General features: G+C 38.7%; 1 protein-coding gene across 1 annotated transcript in view; it reads right to left on the reverse strand.

The window, feature by feature from the left end:
* abr (ABR activator of RhoGEF and GTPase) overlaps window positions 1-18,364 on the reverse strand; it is a 137,857-nt gene extending 119,493 nt beyond the window's left edge. Inside the window, exon 1 of the mRNA XM_015035614.1 lies at window positions 17,578-18,364. Coding sequence (XP_014891100.1) covers window positions 17,578-18,364 — 787 coding nt within the window. The remainder of the gene's footprint in view (window positions 1-17,577) is intronic.
* Between the last annotated feature and the right edge of the window lie 1,374 nt (window positions 18,365-19,738).

Genomic DNA, 19,738 nt, shown 5'->3' on the forward strand with positions numbered 1-19,738 from the left:
AAAAAGGATAATATAAAAAAAAAAAAAAAAAAAAAAAAAAAAAAAAAAAAAAAAAAGGACTGGTTTGCAGCTAATATATACTTAACCTCCACCTAAACACACACACACAACATTTCAAGCATTAGAGCTTGTGTGTGTGTGTGTGTGGATGTTAGAGTATGTGGGTCAGCGTACGCAGAAAGTAGACAGCTGTGTTTCCACGTGAGTGGCTTCTAAAGAAGCACCGGTGTGAAACAGAAAACAGATTTAGAACCAAAACAATCTGACATGAAGGATGTGTTTTCAAAATAATCCACGCTTCTGTCACCAATAATTAATGCGCCAACGGTAATGCTAGCTGTAATGTGTTGTTTAAAGAAGTGCGACAATCACAGATGAGATGTTTTCACACATGTCCCTTTGTGTAGGAGGCTGTTGGATTGGTGGGGGGGGGCGGCAGGGACAAGCAATGAGCATGCATTATTTAAAAGCTCGGAGTGCACCATTCATAAAATATCTGCATATTAAATGGGAATCCCTGACTTTATCTACGGTACTGTTCTATTGATTCTGATGTCCTGCTAATTATCGCTTCTTTAAGTAAAGAAGTGGGTAATACATTCTTTTACAGTCACCTCTTCACTTTATGAGCTTCAGGGAAGTAGATGTTCGATACTGACAGTATCATTTATCAAATGGCTACATAACTGATTTCTTTACTTACTCATTTCTCTTGAACTGGAAATAAAACTGCCTACACAGGAAAAATACAAGATTTTATATTGCTGTTCATGGCAGCATTGATCCCCCAAATCCATCCATTTCATCTGTCCTGGATCCGCCCCCCCCACAAAGCCGCTATTGCCCTATTATGTGGTACAACTTAGTCTCCCACGGTGCCGTATCTGTTTGCTTCTCTATATTAATTCAGTCTCTGATATTTGATAAGTTAAAGTTCCCCTCATAACTCAATCTGTTTGTGTAAAGGAGAGAGACAGAGAGAGAGAAACAGAGAGAGAGGGGACAAAGGGGTTCAAAATAATCTGCGTGTGTGAGTAAAAGAGAGGGAGACGTGAAGCCATAGAGAGAGTATTCATCACCCGCCAGCTGAATTCACTTTGATCTATTGAGGTCAATGTAGAAATGGTCTGAATCACGCTGCGATTGGACAGACACCAGATAACAAGCGTTGCCCCCACATCACACACACACACACACACACACGAACCCTGTTGTACACACAGTCTCGTATGGTGTTTATGCTGATTACTCATCTTTCTGTTTTTCTCTATTTCACAACATGCATCCATACAGAAAAAAGCTCCATTAAAATTCTGTTCTGTTCGCATTTGGTTATTTCAATGGACTAAAATGCCATTGTTAAGTTTTAAGTTTTGCAATAAATAATAAAAAAAAAAGTTGAAATGAGAAATACAGCAGGTACTGCTTTCTAAGCAAAGAACTACTGCCCTCTAGTGTCCGTATTGTGTCGCAGTAACACCGGAGGTGCGAGGAAAGATTTGAGTCTGAGGTTATAAACACTGCAAATAAGGATTAAAATTAGGTAAGAGAGTTTAAGAAAACTCATGTATTGGATGATATAGTAATGAGGAGACACATTACAGATACATATGACAAAATACAATATATGGGACAAAGTAGTTTTATAATAGATTGGAGGTTTGAATAGAGGTACAATAATAGCTTTCAAAGAGCAGTACAAAAACTGGGGAAATTTTGGTAATTTAATGATGACAGAAAAAGCCAATTTTCTGCTTAATCGGACCTGGCCACTGGCCAAATAACCAAAACTGATTAATTCTGTACGCACATTGCTCAATGTTACCAAATGCTGCTGAAAATATCAACCTTTCAAGCAGAAGTGAATAAGACTCAAAGTTTGTGATTTGCGCCACACATTTTAAAACTAATAATGTATTTCCCTGGATTGTGTAATTTTAGACACTACAGGGACTAATTGTCTGAAGGATTTGTTTGGAAATAAATCTCCAAATAAAAAGCTTTTTACAGAGCGTGTAAATAAGATTTATATTGACGAAGGCAGCCATATTGGATTTTGAGGTTGAGATTTTTTTCTTGCCTACTTGTAATTGTTACTACCAATAAAAATGGCTAATTTCTTCCCTTAATCATTCTGTGCAAATGGATAAGAATGTTTTTATGTTTTCATTATGACGCAATAATCAACTGGCAAAGTCCAAGTCATGTTGTTCAACAGATTTATGTCCATCACTATGGTGCTAACTCAGAAAATGTCCAGTACAACTTACGCAACTGAGTTTGGAGGTCTACAGACTCAGTAGTTTATGCCATATTGATATTATTTTTGCATTAACTAGTGGATAAAAACATCCCCACAGCCCGAAACAATGTTTTCACATATATGTTCATTTTTAGCAACATATAAGCACTGTGTGGCAACTTTTTTTCAAATTAGAATTAAATAAACAGAGAAAATAAAATATTTTATGTGTCCACAAGAGGGAGGTCTACCCATTGCTTAAACATAAAGACCAGAGTCTCCTGAAGTTAGTGTGAGCTTCACTTGTTCTACTGAGGGTCTCATGTTGCAGATAAACAGTCATCTGGTTATGTGGTTTCAAAGCTAGTTGCTGTTTTATCTGCATCTGTGTGGCTTTAATGCTGCTCACTTGGAACACTTCCAGAGTCTGGTGCCACCAGAAACGAAAAATAGCACACATTCATACACACACGCGCACACACCGACACCTGAGAGGGGTTCGGTGTAAAAGGAGAGTAAAAGCTGCTTTGTTAAAGCAGCTTTTACTCGTTAAAGCTGGTTTTCAGTTTGGTTACTCTCTCTAAACCATAAAGTTCTGTAAAATAGACGAAAATTTCACCGTCATTTCAAACATAATCTCCCACCAGGGCTTAAGACATGAGCAGTATCGCTCTCTGCCCAGCAGAACCATATGTTATGGCTAGAAAGGTGCTACAAGGCAAAGAGGTAAATTAAGTTAAAAGATGGTTCTAAAGTAAAATACTTATGTTTTGGAGACGTAGGGGGTTTCTAGACTGTGCAAGGACAGATGAGAGTCCCTCACACTGTGATGACGTTGAGTAAAAACCTCATGGTATTACAGTAGTAACATAATCACTTTCAATTATACTACTACTGATGCTACATTGTTACATTTTCAAATTCTAGATTGTTAAGTTGCTCATACTCAAATTAGCTTAGCACCAATAAAACAGTTGCTTTAGTTGCCAAACCTAGACATCCAACAATTTTCTCCAAAGAAAAAACAAAAAAACAGCTGAAATTGTCTTTGATGTGAAAAGCCTAGAAGTAACAAGTGGGGGTGGGACAGTTTGAGAATATTCCAAATACTCCTGCTGTAAGCAAGCCTGGCCAGCCGTCTTTCGAAATTCCTCTCAATTCTCATCTTCCTTTAGGTCTCCATCTGGGATTTCTCCCATTGAAATGGATTTCTCCAATATTATTTTTATTTTGGCCAATCAGCATACAGAAGAAGCTGTGAATGATTACGTCAAATAGAGCATCTGAAGTTTCTTCTTAAAAGGCTTTTAAACTCTAGGAACAGTTCACAGACATACTGGCGCTTTTAACTTGGTTTATTATTCTAATGCCCTTTATTGAACAGCAAATGCCTTGAGATGAAGAGTCAAACACAAGGAGGAGTATAGCCTCTGTAGACAGGATGCATGATTAACCAACGGAGTCAACAAAATCAAGCTAATCAAGCTAATTGGCTTGATTTTGTGCCTCAGGAAGGTGAGTTCTTTCCCATGAACTGTGATTTCCTGGTAAACAAGCGTACCGCTAACTTTAAAATCAACAACAACCTTTGTAGAAAAAAAGCTGAAACTATAAATAATAAAACTATAGTGAAATGCACATTTTAAAAGCAAGCTGTGTCTCAGTTCTGGAATAACAGAGAGAAAGTTTACTTGCCCTAGGTCCACTTAGTGGCTATTGTTTTTTCCATTAGCAATTGTGGACACAGACACTGGACACCCACAGGAGGTTCTCAGGTGACCTGAAACACAATCAGCTGCTTCCGCTTCTCTTCCATGCACTTTCACAAGCAGGAAGGCTTTTTGCAAAAAATAATTTACTGGAACCCCTGAAATGGAGAATTGGATTTCCACTTACAATCTAATTCTTTCTCCAACTATTCACGTTTCCTCCAACTAAGATGGGGAAGTGAAAGTGGTAAGCGTAGCAAAGGATGTCTTTAAGATTAAGAACCAGAGGAAACAGAGAATGCTTTCATGTTCTCAGCGCAGGTGTTTCAACAGAAAAGGCAAATGCGTCAGCAATTCCCTGGTGTAACGGTGACAACAGAAACAGCTCAGTTGAAAAAGGCCACAGAAGGGACACAGTGCCAAAGTCTGAGGGAACACTTTGTCTTGTAAGACACAGAAGGACTGACACTAGATTTAAGTAGAACAATAAAAATCAGAACATTCCTTTCAGTTACATGCATCAAATCTAAAAAGGCACAGAAGCTCAGGTAATCTTCTTAAGGTGTTAATCCATGATATTTAGTTGGTTTTTTAAATGTCTGAATGTAGCAGTTGTTTGATACAGTAACACTGCCGATGTGAGGATTCACACACCAGCAGGGACAATGAAATCCTGACCAAGAGCGTGTTCACGACTTTCCCCGTAATCCCACTTATCTCTAGATTTTGCAGTAGAGTAAAAATGAATAGCATGCTCTCAATAACTTCATTTTTTATTACTTATTTGGGTTTTTTTTTTCCAAGCTAAAAAAAAAATTGTGATTGACTACCTTAGTTCTAGTCAATCACAAAACTTGATTTGCTACTTTGCTGAAGCATGGCCAACTAATTACTTACACTCGGTTACATTTATGGGAGGATAAAACTAACTTTTAAATGTACTTACTTTAGCAATTTTTTAGATGGCCACTTCTTTTACTTGTTAAAGCAGGGTTACTCTTTGTACTCTACCCCAAACATTGGGTAAAGTACACTCTTTGGGTACTCTACCAACCTCTGAACATTGGTTGAAAAACCACGTCTGCGTGAGGAAACAGTTGGTTTGGGTACCAAGTTTTCAATTGTTCTTTGTGTGTGTTTCTTCTTTCTTTGCATGATTGTAATCCAATTCCTCACTCAAAACATACTTACATGTAATTCTGTATGACTACAGCAAATCGTTTGAGCTAAACGGATATCAGTACAACCATACCATAAAATACACTGCAGCAGTTTATTAGGAGGACCAGCACAGACTAGATTATCTGGATTCCACTGTAGCTAAATGTTAGCAATCATATGAGCGGAGACTATGCATGACGACCAACCAGAAATCAGGTGAAGGAAGGTCTGAAATTTATCAACGTCATCAACAGTGTTTGCGTCAGTGTCGTCATTCACGCCCGTCTTCATTATGGTTTGAGAGCAGAATCAGAGTGACAGCTTCTGAATCCATGTTGAAAAATGTCATAAGTTACGTGTCCGCCATAGTGTTTGCTTATGCTGATCAGCTTGATTTTGTGACTCTTGCGATGTCACCAAACCAAATCCACACAAGCGAAAAGTTAGCATTTTTCCCCATTAGTGCACTGAAACAAACAGATGTGGTGAAACCATGTAGCTTAAAGTCGTAACTCGCATTTCTAAAACATGCAACCGTGTGAATCATTGCCATGCAGTTGTCACTTTGTGCTGGAAAACTTCCCAGAACTCAAGATATAAAACAAAAACAAAATGTAGCTGTGCACAAAATGTTGCTCAACACAAAGTAAGAAAATTTCCTCTTTTTGCTGGTTAGAAAACGAGCTATGACAAGTTTGCACTCACCACAGCAACACGAAAATGACTAGATGTTACAGCCTCAAAAGAAGCTTGATACTATCAATGAGATAAAATCAATTTATGAGAAAAGTAAGTATTAAGGTTGCAATGGAACAATGAAACATTAGTTTTACATTAGTGTGTTAGGGATGAACAATATTATATTGAAGCAGAATTAATGTCCTTTGTTAATTAATACAGTCAAGGTCTTGGCTATGAATCCATGTTTTGCATGCAAATATAATTTTCTGCCCACTGTAGTAGAAACTCAGAGCTGATACACACTACAGCATCAAAGATGGCAAAGATTCACAGATGAGAAATAGAGTGAGCAAAATGTAGATTTGTATCCACATGTTTATGAGTAATATTGCTATGGTTTTATTACAGCCCCAGTGAATGGTGTGTTTTCTGGTGGTTTTCAGACAATCATCAGGTTAGAAAGTGCATTCAGAAGTTATGATCAGAGGAAATTAAAGGGCAACATTAATAAAAGTAGTAACTGACACAAAAGGACTGAATGAAAAGGAAGCCAAGTTAGCAAAAATAATGATCGAGTCTTGAGATGTTGCTGGTAATAAACATAAATATAAGAGTCGAGGCTAGTTGAGACAAAGGCAGGAACTTTATCTCTGTCTTTATTTATATCTAGTTTGGTAATAGCTCAGTCAGTTGTCATAGGGTTTAAATATGTCAACACACTGGTTCTTTACCCTGTTTGAAACTGAGTTAAATCTAAACTCCAATCTGCTTAATAATCCACCACAGAATCCTTTATTACTTAACAATAACTATATGAGCCAACTACGAGGAAAATATACATTTTATATATAGTACAGTCATTGGTCTTCCCACATCATGCTTCGGCACGTCTGATGTGCTAATTTCATTACACATCAACTACTAGTGCTAATCATGGCTATTTTCATTAAGCTCATCAAACGCTGATTAGCCACAAACTTGGTGAGCAATTTGCATTCATATTTAAAAATCTGGCATGGTATAAATCCGAACTCAAATAATAGTTTAATCTATCGCAAATATATGAACGGCGATATTGCTGCACACAACATGCATGTGACTAAGAAAGGTTTCCAAACTTTTTAAAAAGACTTAAATAAATAAGCAATTCTTAGCCTGGTGGGGGTCAAGCCTGGTGGCCCGCCAGGCTTATAATATACTGGGGGAGAGCCTGACAAAGAATTGTCTCAACTGGAAATAAGTACCATTTTATTAAGCACCATGCGATGAGGCTCTATGCCGTAATGTAAGTGCTAACATTGTTTGTCAATGCAATATTGAAAGTTTTAGAAAGGAAATAGCTTTAGTGTGTTTTGATCAGAAGGTTAAAACACACACCGTGACACGGCATCACATGACAGAAGCTCATGTAAAAAAAAAAAAAAGAGACAGACTTTTATCTACTTTTCACTGCATGGTTACAGCCTCTTAATGTTGCATTACTACTTCCAAATGAGCAGTAATACTGAAACAAAAGTGGATCCTGAGAAAATAAATATGGATGGAGTGTAAACAGCTGCACCACCTAAAGCAGTAACAGACAGTAGCAAACTGATGAAGACTTCACTCCACAGTCAGTCAGAGAACAATGAAGGGCTCTGTGGACCCTCATGCAGCATGCACTCTCCTGCACACCCATCTCACTCACCACAAATGCACAGTAGGGTTTCCATGGCAGCCAAAGCCAACCCTGACCGAACTAAGGGTAGCCTCTGACTGCAGTATCAGACTTTTTTGTTCTCTTCATAAATGTTGCTTCTTTCTTTTTTTTATTTTTTTTGTTGTTGTTTAAATGTGGTTTCTCATTATTAGGAGGAATGGGGGAGGTGGTACGCGAATCGGTTAACTGACAGGAAAACCACATGTTTTTCACATACTCCTGAATCTTACAAGTTGCTCGTCTCTTGCCATTTTGTATGGCACGTTCATGCACAAAAACTCCAAGTTACTATGATTCATCCAGAAGCGAAGAAAAGGGGAGAGAACTTGAGGGTGGAGGAGTGTAAATTAGATGGCCTCAGTCCTGCTTACAGGAAAATGAGAAGGGCAAAAAAAGGAATTTAGCTGTGTGTGTATAAGAGGAGTAGCTTCCAGCTCCTCTTTCTAGCTTGTCTGTAACTCTACTACAAACTCATGGGAGGTCCACGCCTTTGTTGATTTTAGAAACGAAAGGTTAGTATGTCAGAGTCCCATAAATAAGGAACTTAAGGGAAAATCAGGTGCAGATAAAGCACATGGTCCGGATTAAAGCTACTACTTCAACAAGCAAAAAACATTTTTAAAATAATTACTTTCTATATCAAGCCTTATGGGAAAGTGCAATTAATACTGAAAGTAGATCTTCAAACAATGTAACGGATTTCTGAGACATGAAAGCCACCGCCGTGCAATGCTCAGCTCCCTGAATACTTCCACTCCTAGTCACAGTTTCTACACTTGATGACTACGGCTAATGTCGTCAGCAGGTTGCAGAAACGTATTGCGTCACAGGAGTTTCTACGAGGTGAGCTTAAGTCCAATCTGAATCCGAACGGAGGGAATTCCTCTTATGATACAAGTACACAAAGGTCACCTGGTCAAGTTTTGTTCGCCAGACCTGAAAAATCCCACGGTGTTTGTAAGGTAGGGGACCCCCCAAGAGACGAAAAGGGACGCATCAGTCAGAGCTCAAAATACCAAAAAAGACAAACCACATTTATGGGATTTTCTAGTCAGTCTCTCCAGTAAGACTGAGAATCTGCCATGTTGTTTGTGTTAGTCCCATCTGCGTCCCATTGCTGCCATCCTGAAGAAAGACTTTGTGTCTTGCATTCTGATGTAGGGAGTTGCCTAAAACAACTATCCTTTTAATGAACTGTGGCTGGCCCTCCAGATCCTCAAGGAGAGCAAAAACTGAATTTTTGTCAATATTTCCAGGGTGTGATGATCCCTGAATAGAGGGGGAAAAAAATGACATCTTCAACTACGCAGGTGGGATCGTCTACGTTGACCAATGAGTCAGTGAGGTCTACTCTTTTTACTTTTTTCTTTATGCTTTCCGTTCCCTATTCCTTAAACAGATATCAGATAGGGTAAGGACATTTTTCCAGAAGGAGTTTTGGGAAGAGTCTAGGAAATTCTCAAGTGCTCTTAAAGCTCTTAATGTATTCATTAATTATTTTGGTCAAAGCCCTTTTGATTATGATCAGTACTAGACGCCAACTGTTATTTGTGGTTTATCTTTGCGTTTCTCCGATTATGAGTTATGTTTCACATCAGCAAATCCCTGTAGAGATAGATTAGTTTGGTTAATAAAGAATTTACACTTTGATTCAACAAATGGCTCCAGGTGATTGTTTTCTTGTAGCCTATGCATAACTTGCTTTAATCTTCAATTGAATAAATTACCATCCCAAGAAGGGTTAAACTTCTGAACTTTACAAATGTACAATGATTGATTGGGAAAGGAAAACAAAACTCAATAATAATAAAACTACTCACTTATTGGTGAAATAGTGTGAAAGCTTGGCATTGATTGCCAAGCTCGGCATTGCTTTCTTGTGATCAAAGGTGTACCTCAGGGATGAGTGCTAAAGCCGTTATTATTTTTATTCACTTTAGATATGAATAGTCTTGATCAAGGAGTATCAAACACCAATTTTCATTCCGACTGTTTTCAAACTCTTAATTAAATTCTTTCAACTTTTCTACCCATTGCTCCTTTTCATGGTTTAAAGATTGAGTCAGTTTCTCATTTTTTTTAAATTCCAATGGCTCTTTAAAACTATTAATAACTACGGTAAAACCCACCGGCTTATCAAAATGTACAGTAGCGTCATGTAAAGCAGAAGAAGTAAACACTACATGTGAAAATAAATGATGCATAATACTGGAACATTCAGTACACTGCAGTGCTGAAGATTTCAGATTCAGGTCCTACAGTTTTAATTTCCATTTGGATGCTTTGGGCGATTCTGTAGTAGATGCCTCACAACCAGCAGTGCCTGACTGTGTATTTCACACCTCCAACACAGAGGTATTAGTAGAAACATTCAGCACCCATCTCATCCTCAGTGCTGCAACACACACACACATTCTGCCCATCTCCAACCATGCCGACTCATCACCAAGGCAACACGAAGACAAGACGGACAAAAAATAGTCTATTAGCCTTGAGGACTGAAAAATGTGAATGCTGCACAGGTTTGGAGCAATAGCAGGTCAGAACTGCATAGTTCTGATTAGTTTTTTGAGAAACATATTATATAGAAATAAAATAATGGAATTTATTGTAGAGTCAAATAGTCCACAAATAGGTTTTTTAGATGAGATGGGCAGAGTTTTACTGCACGGTTTAAAAGAAATCTTTTCAGACAATAATTCACAGTTAAGAAACTCTAATGGAGTTTGTAAATTTAAAAATATTGCTCATATTGTCACTTCAGCCAATTAAATGTTTTTGCTTCGTTTCCATTGAAGTACTAGTGAACCTTGCATTCATGTTTCAAAAACTTGACTGGACGTAGTGAGTTCTGGTTAGCTGGATGGCTGAACAAACTCATTGGTGTAGTGATGTAATCATTTAAAACTATTTAGGGAAGATTTCATTTTTTGAGCAGTTTTTGTTTGTAAACTCTGAATTTATGCAGTATATATATATATATATATATATATATATATATATATATATATATAATGATTTTGTTGGTAAAAAAGTAAATGGAACATTTTTAAAGAAAATTTTGCTGTGTTCAATTTTCCTTCAGATTTGGACCAGATCGGAAGAATTGCACCGACTACGCTGCAGTCAGAAAGCTGTTTTGCTGACGATAATGTCAAGCCGATGCATTTTTCACCCTTTTGTTTACTAGATACGATATAAACCTGCGGTTGTACAAAACTATATTTGCCTCTTGTTTAATGAAATACAAACATCACAGCTGCCAAAAGTTTTTATTTAGTCAGGGATGACGACTCAAGTTTCGCACTCAAGTACCAAAAATAGGAGACTTCAGATTCGAATTAGACTTGAGCCTGGAAGACTTGAAACTCGTATCTTAACGGTTTTTATCTGATTTAATGAAGAGCAAAAGGAAGTCAGCATGTGAGCTACAGACTGCAGCTGCTGTGTGGTTTTATTGTGAAAGGGTGAATTTGATAATTAGCCTGTGATGTTGGTGGATTATGAGAATTCATAAAAATTTGCTTATGTTACGTGAAGCTTCACAACAATGATCACAGGATAATTTCAGAATAAAATAAAATAATTTCACTTCTGACATTCTCTCACTGCAGCTTTAAAAGACACATTCACCTGAAAATAGCAAAATTTAAAAATCTTTACCATTTAGAATTGAGAACAAAGATTCAGAAACAGTTTCCAAATATAAAAAAATTCTCTATCTCAGTGAAAAGAAGAAAACCATACTTGGTGCAATAAAAAAATGAATGAATAATGTGATGGCAGGGATAAACAGGTGTCAACTTAGACATTAACATAATATAAAAAAGGTTGATCCATTCTAAAATTCAACTTTAGCAGATTTTAAACTATCATTATACACAAAACATAGATGCATATTTATATCTATAGTTGAGTAAATATTTGTTTGATACATTTTTCTATTATAAAGCAACCTTTGGTTGATTTAAAATGGTAAATTACATGTTAAAAGATACACAAATAACCTAATGTTCATCTGGTAATTTAGGACCAATAATACAAGTGAAAAAAAAAAATTATTTCCATCATTACAGACTTGGAACATGACTGAATTTTGGTGGAAAACTTGAGTCATGACTTGGGTTTTTAAAAAAAGTTACTTGTGAACTTCTACGCATCTAGCAGGTTGAGTACATTTAATTTGCACAGTAACAATAAATCTTGGGGCTGTATTCCAAGTCACAGTTCAAACTCAGGTGCCATTCTTGATGTATTTCCCGCTGGGAACTCTTACAATCTAATTTCCTATGACAAATCCAATACAGTCACTGTTTCTCATGATGTGTACGTGCTGCACTGAGTAGCCAAATACACACTCACACAGAAGCTAATGTAAACCCACCTTAGCTCATCAGCAGTCTAACGACAGAGGCGAGCCAAACTATTCTGGCTGGATTGTTTTTTTTGTTTGTTTTTTTTCTAAACAGTCCGTCTGCCAAACAGTAAAGCGCTCACTCTACAATAAATCACAGCGTAACTCCACTTAAATAAAACCGACAACAAGCCAGAGCTTTTTATTTAGGACTAAACGGTCAATGATCAAACCAAGCCAATGTTGTGAGTTTTTATGTAGTCCAAAGAGCGCAGTTTTCCCCGCCGCACATGTTATTCAAGACGGGCCTGGACCTGCCCTGAGCACAGAGAGAGGCAACCCACAGGGAAACGGGAAGGTGCCTCATGCTCAACACCCACTCTCTCAGGAAAAAGGGAGTGACAGAAACAGTTTTTCATAACTAACTATTTCTGTTACTGAAGAATTCAAAAACATAACTTTAAAAAGTTCAGAAGGCTACTGCGATAACAGTAATCCTTCTGGATTAAAGTGCATATGCAGTCTGCGAATTTGTAATTTGGGATTAATAAAACCATTTTCAGACTAGGGGATCGGGACGATAACTTTAATTCTTTATCAAAAAGAGAGAAAAAATGAAATAATAGGTTAGAACCCGCACATACGCAGGGTTATAAACGACAGAGTACTGGACAAAGAATCGGTGCAAGCGTGAAAAATTCAAGTATGTTTTATTTAGGACACTACTTCCTGTGAGGCGAAATTAATGACGTTCCCACAGACATAGTTTTCATTAATAAACCGGTCCTTTCTGCAGTCAGACGAACGTGGCTTCTATGTGTAAAATCTCCTTTCAACAGGTTTCAGCTTGCTGCGCAGATGGAGAGATAAATGACTTCTCAGCTTTGCACTAATGACAGTTTGATTGTGCTTTTATGCATGAGATGAAATGTATTAAAAACTTAGAGGATCAACTGAAAACGTTTTTACCATAAAAATAGACAAACTACTAACACAGTACAGTTTCCACTAATCTATTGTTCATTTTTCATAATTGTCCTCTCATCACATAACTTCAGTTTCGCTGAGCCTCTTTGCTCGTTTCGAAAGCCGACGGAGCATGTAATTCAAAATCCCAATAAAGTTGTTCTCATTCAGCAGTGAGCAGATGTAAGGACAGAAATCTATGTATGGAGGTGCCAAACCTTTCATCTGTGTATAAAAAAACCTGAAGTTATTATTTTTGGACCTAAAGAGTAGATCAGGCCTGTGGAGATGGGCTCACACCTGAACCTTCAGAGTCACATAAAGACAATGACAAAGTCAGCTGATCCTGTTCTCACTTAAACTAGAAAAAAGCAGCACATCATCCCAGTTCTAAAGTCCTTACAATAGACTTTAAAATACTTTAGTTAGTTTATAAACCACTGAATGGTTAAGCACAAAATACCTCAAAGATCTGTGGTCATAACCCTTCAGACCACTCAGGTTTCCTGGTTCCATGTCTACTCTGAATCCCAAGAGTCAGAACCAAACATGGAGAAGCAGCATTCAGTTTTTATGCTCCTCTAATCTGGAACAAACTTCCAGAAAACTGCAAAAATGCTGAAAAGAAGGGTTCCTTTAAATCTAGGCTAAACCCCATTTGTTTAGTGTTGTTTTTGTCTTTCCCACTTACAGTCATACCAACTGAAACAGTTCAGTATGTAGTCCAACTTTCATTTCCTTTTCTATGTCAGAGCACTGTGTTGTTGTTTTTTGCTTCAAACATCTTGTAACTTAAGTGTTATAGAAATAACCTCTGTTTGTCTTGAAAGGTAGGAGTATTTTTCCTCTTGAGCCGCTTTGCTTCAGTCTGTCACATAAAGTGCACTGAAAGTTTGTGACTGCAACGTGACAAAGTGTGTAAAGTTCAAAAGGGCATGAATTGAATACTTTGCAAGAAACACCAAGTTGTAAAGTGTGAATGCTGTATTTCCTAAAACAAAGCCTGACATCAGAGTGTCAGAGGTCTCTGCATGGGTGCAGTGAAGAGCTGTGGGTAACTTTCAGAGCCGAGAGATACTGAACTGAGCAGTGTGTGATAGGTAAAAGGAACAGGAAACAGCCCCGTCAGCAGAACCATCCTGCTGTCGGAATGACTTAACAATGCGAAAGTCAGTAACTAAGCAAATCCACCGGTTTTACTGTGACAGTCCTCCCTCGCAGACAACAAGAGTCCGTTTTGGTTCGGTACTCCTTGGAGTCCTCATTGTGACTCCACTTAACAGAAGATAGCTGTACAGGAAACAGAGTCTGGCTATGAAGCAATCTAGCAAAAACTTTGAGATAAAGTGAATCAGTTTCTGTGAAAACTGATACAGAGGGACCACAGACAGAGGCTAAAGCAGTCGCCTCAGACTCAACATGACCTTATGCTTGATCTCTTCCTAAGAGCCTGGCTTTTTGTGCGTGTGCGTGTGTGTGTGCGCTAAAATAAATGCACTACCCAGGGTAAAAATAAATAAAGAAGAACCAGACAACTCTTATTTGGGATTACAAGAGTCAATCTGAGGGCATTACGCGTTAGGAATTCTTGGGTTTCCATCCCACACACCCTCTATTGTTCGCGGTCAAAGCTAAAGTCCTTCCACTGATTATCCTGGCCGTCGCAGCAAAGCGTCAGTATCCTGTGGGATAACAATGACGGAGCAGATTAGGAGACTAACAGTAATTGCTTTTCCTTACCTTTCCACATGTTTACAGTAAAATACAATCCCCAATCAGTTCTAGGGGTAGAGAAAACGGTTCGCTGTGACTGGAAATCACTGCGACTCTTTCCTTTCTTTGTCTCTGTTTGGACAGTTTCACGTTGGAGAAGCAAAGCCAGAACTTCGTCGCACAATGACTTTGTTTTGCATCTGCGGGGAACACACCATCTGACATTCTTTCAGAAAATCCAAAGTTCTATTTTGGCGTCATGTTGCTTCCTGTCTGTTGCCACAGTGGAGTTGCTACCGCGTTTGTGCGGCAGCCGTTCTCGTTCCACATAGAACCTTCTGGATATATTGTAATCAGGAGGGCGATCAAAATTTAAAAAATTAAGAGATAAGCTTGCCATAATGCTCCGTTAACAAAGATTATGTACTACAGCACATGTTTTATCTGCTCAGAAAGCCTCCCTCAGTCTATTCTCATGTTCACTTTAGTCACTTAATGCTGACTCATGAGATTGCAGACAATCTTGGTCAATTTCGCCACACTTTTAAGGAAGTATCAGATTTATGCAGTGGGATTTGTCTGAATCTTGTGGTCTGACGTTTTTCCTCAGGCTAGCCATCTCTAGACAGAACCAGTCTCTATTTCACTGGACATTTTATATAGTTGTGCATTACAGGAAAAAAAAAACTGGTTAGAAATCATTGATTTTTGAGCTGCCTGGCACCAGTTTTTATTTAGATGTGCACAAGAAGCTCTGGAAAACATTTATGTGAGCCAGTTCGCATCAGATTAGAACACAGCATTGCATCTGCAGCAAGAACTGTTCTGCACATGCAGATAGATCTTAATCGGATCAGACACAACAGGTTGGCGGGCTGACACCCATTCACCACCAGTCCAGGGTAACATATGGATGCCAGTGGGTTGTATTCTTCAGCTGGAGGTGAAACGGCGCCTACAGAAACCACCAAATGATAAACTGTGTTATTTTGGTGCAACTTTGCAAAATTAGGACTCAGACTACAGTGATTTGCAAAAGCAAACCACTTTAGCCTTTTCACATTTTGGCACACTACACGCACAAACTTTAATGTATTTAAAGATTTTGCGTGATGGACCAACACAACACAGCAAAACACTAAATCTTTCCATGTACTTCTGTCTAGTTTCTATCTTAGTACACTTGAAATGAGAGAAAACCAACTTGGATGTTACATTTCAGCAAAATATAGGAGCTTGTTTTAAGGCAAGAATTCATCAATATTGATTTAATATTAATTCCACATGCAGATTTTTTTTCCACTCATACCAAGATATTTTTCCCATGTCAGTGAAATAATCTGCTAATCTCCTCCCCATGCCTCAAATCTTTTGCTCTTCACTTCGTAACTACCCCCATTTTGTGTTGGTCTAAATCACGTTCATGTTTGTGAATTTAACCTGAAGAAATGTGGAAATGTTCAAGGACAGGACTTTTTTTTTTATTTTTTATTTTTATTTTGCAAAGCACTAGCTGTTAATTAATGAATGTGGTATTTTTCTCAGCCAGCATTATTAGCCTGAGGGAGGATTTCCAGTCAATCTAGCGTGAATGCTCTGTTTACCCGTCTGGCTAGTAATACTAGAGTTCCGCACAGCTCACAGCACCTCACACACTCTGCAGCCAACGTTCACACTCGTTCTGCATGTGGCAGTTATGTGGGGTGTTTAATGTAGAGCCGCATTGACAGGATGTTACATCAATCAGCACCCACCTGACTGTGCACCAGGAAGCTGAAGGGCTTTGAATCATCGGAAATGCACAGTTAATACACAGCTAGATAGACACTTGAATATGACAGGCTTTTTTTTTTTTTTTACTTCAGAAACACTGCCACTTTCACATATTTCCCAAAAGAATTTTAAAAAATTACCAGAACAGCCTCCAACTTGTTGTAAACACAGGATCACAGTATGTGATAGACTGCTTTGGCTTTGGTTTAAGGTAATTAAGTCTGGAAAAAAAAAAAAAAAAAGCAAAAAAGAGAGTCCTGGAGAGGATAGTGAGGGGAGCTGCTATCTTCCTCAAGATGTTAAAATTCACGTTATATTATTGCATCTATTTTATATATCTTTCACCCATTTTTTGGAGGTGAATTAATATATTTTTTAACCAATCCTAGATAACACCTCACATTCTTGGAAACCATTTACTTTACATCATCATCATCAAGTCCATTGAAAATAAGGAAGAAGGCTACCCATCCCCCCAAAAAAGAGAGCAAAAAACCAGAAAACAAACTCATCCATCAGCTGACTTCCTGTCTAAAAAGAGGTACAGGCCTGTGTGCCTTACAGCTGGGAATATGATGACGGGAGGAAAGAGTGACACGGTGGTGGCCTTGTGAAAACTATTCATAACCGCTGACCTTTTTACATTTTGTCACATCACAACGATAAGATTCTGTGCTTTTCATTAGACCACCACAAAGTCGCAACCCCCCTACCCCCCCAAGAAATAAAAATCTGATAAGTGTGGCATGCATTTGTGTGCTATCAATTTATGTAACTCCACTGTGCCTCCTGGCTGCCGCTGTAATTAATGCTCTCCTTGTCCAATCTTATCAGTTTAGGTGGACAACCACGTCTTGAAAGCTTTGAGGTCTTCACCTGTCTATTTTCGGATGATTAAAACAATAAATTAAAGCTGCATTAAACTTCTCCTGGTTGTCTAATGATCACATTCAGGCGCATCAGAGGAGTGGGTGTGTAGATACAGGCCACACTTTTCAGATGTTTGATTAACTAAAAAAAGCTTTTCCACTTCCAAATAATGCAACATTTATCACATTTTTAAAAAAGTGAAATACATAATATAGTAAAGTAGGTAAAGAGGAAAACCTCCAGGGATGTGAATGTTTTTTTTTTTTCGAGACAGCATTTATATTGATATGATAAGAGCAGGATGCAATAACTATAAGATATATTTCAATGTGAACACTAAATAAATCTGTGACTGCACTGATTTTAATACTCTTTTTGCTGAAGCATCAAATCATGAAAGATGGATTACCTGCAGAGGAGGAGTCGTCATGGTCGGAGCTCAGGTAGCCATCACTCCTTCTGTCAGGTGTGCTGCAGCCGGAGCCGCGGGAGGCTCTGCGGTGAACGTGCGGGAAGGACGGAGACAGCCTGCCGTCATCGGAGTCAAAGTCCCTGCTGTGGCGGAAAGGCCGCAGATTGTCCCTGCAGATGACCGGCGTCCGCTGGTTGTCCTTGCCAACGCTCTTCGGCGTCAACAAGTTATTCCGGACGAAATTCTCGTTCAGCTCCGCATCCTCGTATTCTCGGTCGCTGTCCTCCTCCTCGTTGTCATTGGCGGCCTTGTCCCCCCTCCTGGGTTTCTGCGGCGGGACGGGGATGGGGACGTACTTACCTGTCCTGCCGATGAACCTGCTGCGTTCTCGGCCGAAGGAGCCGGGCGTGTTGGCCGCCGCGCTGAGCTTCAAGCCCCCGGAGTCGGACACCTTGGTCCTCTCTCCGCCGCCGCCTTCATCTTCTCGCCGCAGCGGCTTTCTAACATTCCTCATCTTAGGAACGGCGAACGTTTCTGCGTTGAAGTTTTCATCTTTTCCTTCGAACCTCTCCGGGTCGTTTCTCTTCTGCTGGGCCACGGTGGTCTGCAGGTATATCACCTTGAATTTCTCCTCCGCGAGAGCCTTCTGGAGCTTCTTCAGGTTGGCTTTACATGATTCCAGCTCCGACTCGATGTCCTCCACGGAGCTCAAGTCCATTCGGGGGACCTCTGCGTCGGGGAACTCGTTCCTCCAGTGTTTAGCGAATTCCTCCTGCTCCCACATTGTGATGTTCAGGCAGCCGTCAGAGAGAGGAATGCTGGAGCTAACTGTCTTCGCCGTCAGTTAGCGGTAAATCTGTCGCATACACCCACCTTCCTCTCGACACCTCGTTTTATTTAAAGAAACAAAAATTATTTACTGGCGTTGGTAACTTGACTCCTTTCAGGCTCTCTTCATCCCTCCGCAGACTGCAGTCAGGCTGAAGACGTGTCGGCTCAGAGATGCGATTAACAAGTTTGTCACTGTGCTGAAAAGTTTCGAGACTTCCTGTTTCCAGCCGTGGTGCCTTCAAGTACTGCTGGGACATATTTAATCTATCGCATCTAAGTGCTGCGATTTTCTACTGTAACTGTGATTTCCGGAGTTTTACTGACGGAAGGAGAAGCATAAACGTTTGTTTAAAAAAATCTAGAGAAAAAACGCGCTTTATCTCCTCTGTTCATGTTGGTCCCGTTAATTTCTTTCTTATCTTCTGGTTGTTTTTTTATACAGATGATTCCCTTTATTTATATTTTAGTAATCAAAATTCTGATTATTATCATTATTTTATTATATGTTAATTTTTAATATTTGCACTGTATTTGCATTGCTGTTATAATGATAATAATCACATTATCATCCTGTTGTTATGCTGTTTGTTAAAAATGTAACATTTTAATATTTTAACCGCACAGTGTGTATATCGCAAAAACGTTCAAAATTCCGTCACTATTTGAATGCAACATTAGTTGCTTTTGTAGTGGATTGGGGTATTTTTAGTCAACCTTTAACTGTCTGTGTTCACTTCATCAAGAAAGCTTGCTTCCAAAGTTAAAGGGAGTGCTGGAAAAAGGCTCATCCTTCAGTTTCAAGGCCTCATAGCATTAAGTATATCTATAGTTCTTGTTCCTTTTTGAAATTCTTTGTTTAATGTTATGCTTTTTTAGTTTCCCAAATCATTAAGTAACAAAATTCATAATGGTAGTGGATATTTATGATGTATATTTTAGTAGAGATTTAAAAAAAAAACACTTTCACTTAAAAATAAATATATGCTGTATTTTGACTGTCAATGTTTGTTTTGTTTTGTTTTGTTTTTGTTTTGCGCTGCTGTTTATTGTCATCCATACTGTTCAATGGATTAATGATCACTTAGCTCTTTCTCTCGCTTCCTTTGTCAGTGTGTGGATCAGAAGGTGAACAGTTTGGCAACCACTTGTGCACAGTACTGGAAAAACTTATTTTTAGGAGTTATTCCTAAAAAATAATTAATCTGGCACTGGTTTAAGGATATGGAGTATTTCTTCTTCTCTAGTAATTTGATGAGTTTAGATCCAGGGCCACTACAACGTCATATTGGGGCTGTATTAATGTTTGATTTGTGGGTCATTCCCACCA

The sequence above is a fragment of the Poecilia latipinna genome, unplaced genomic scaffold (assembly GCF_001443285.1).
Source record: "Poecilia latipinna isolate Pla-1442-1.1 unplaced genomic scaffold, P_latipinna-1.0 Scaffold340, whole genome shotgun sequence".
NCBI lineage: Eukaryota > Metazoa > Chordata > Actinopteri > Cyprinodontiformes > Poeciliidae > Poecilia > Poecilia latipinna.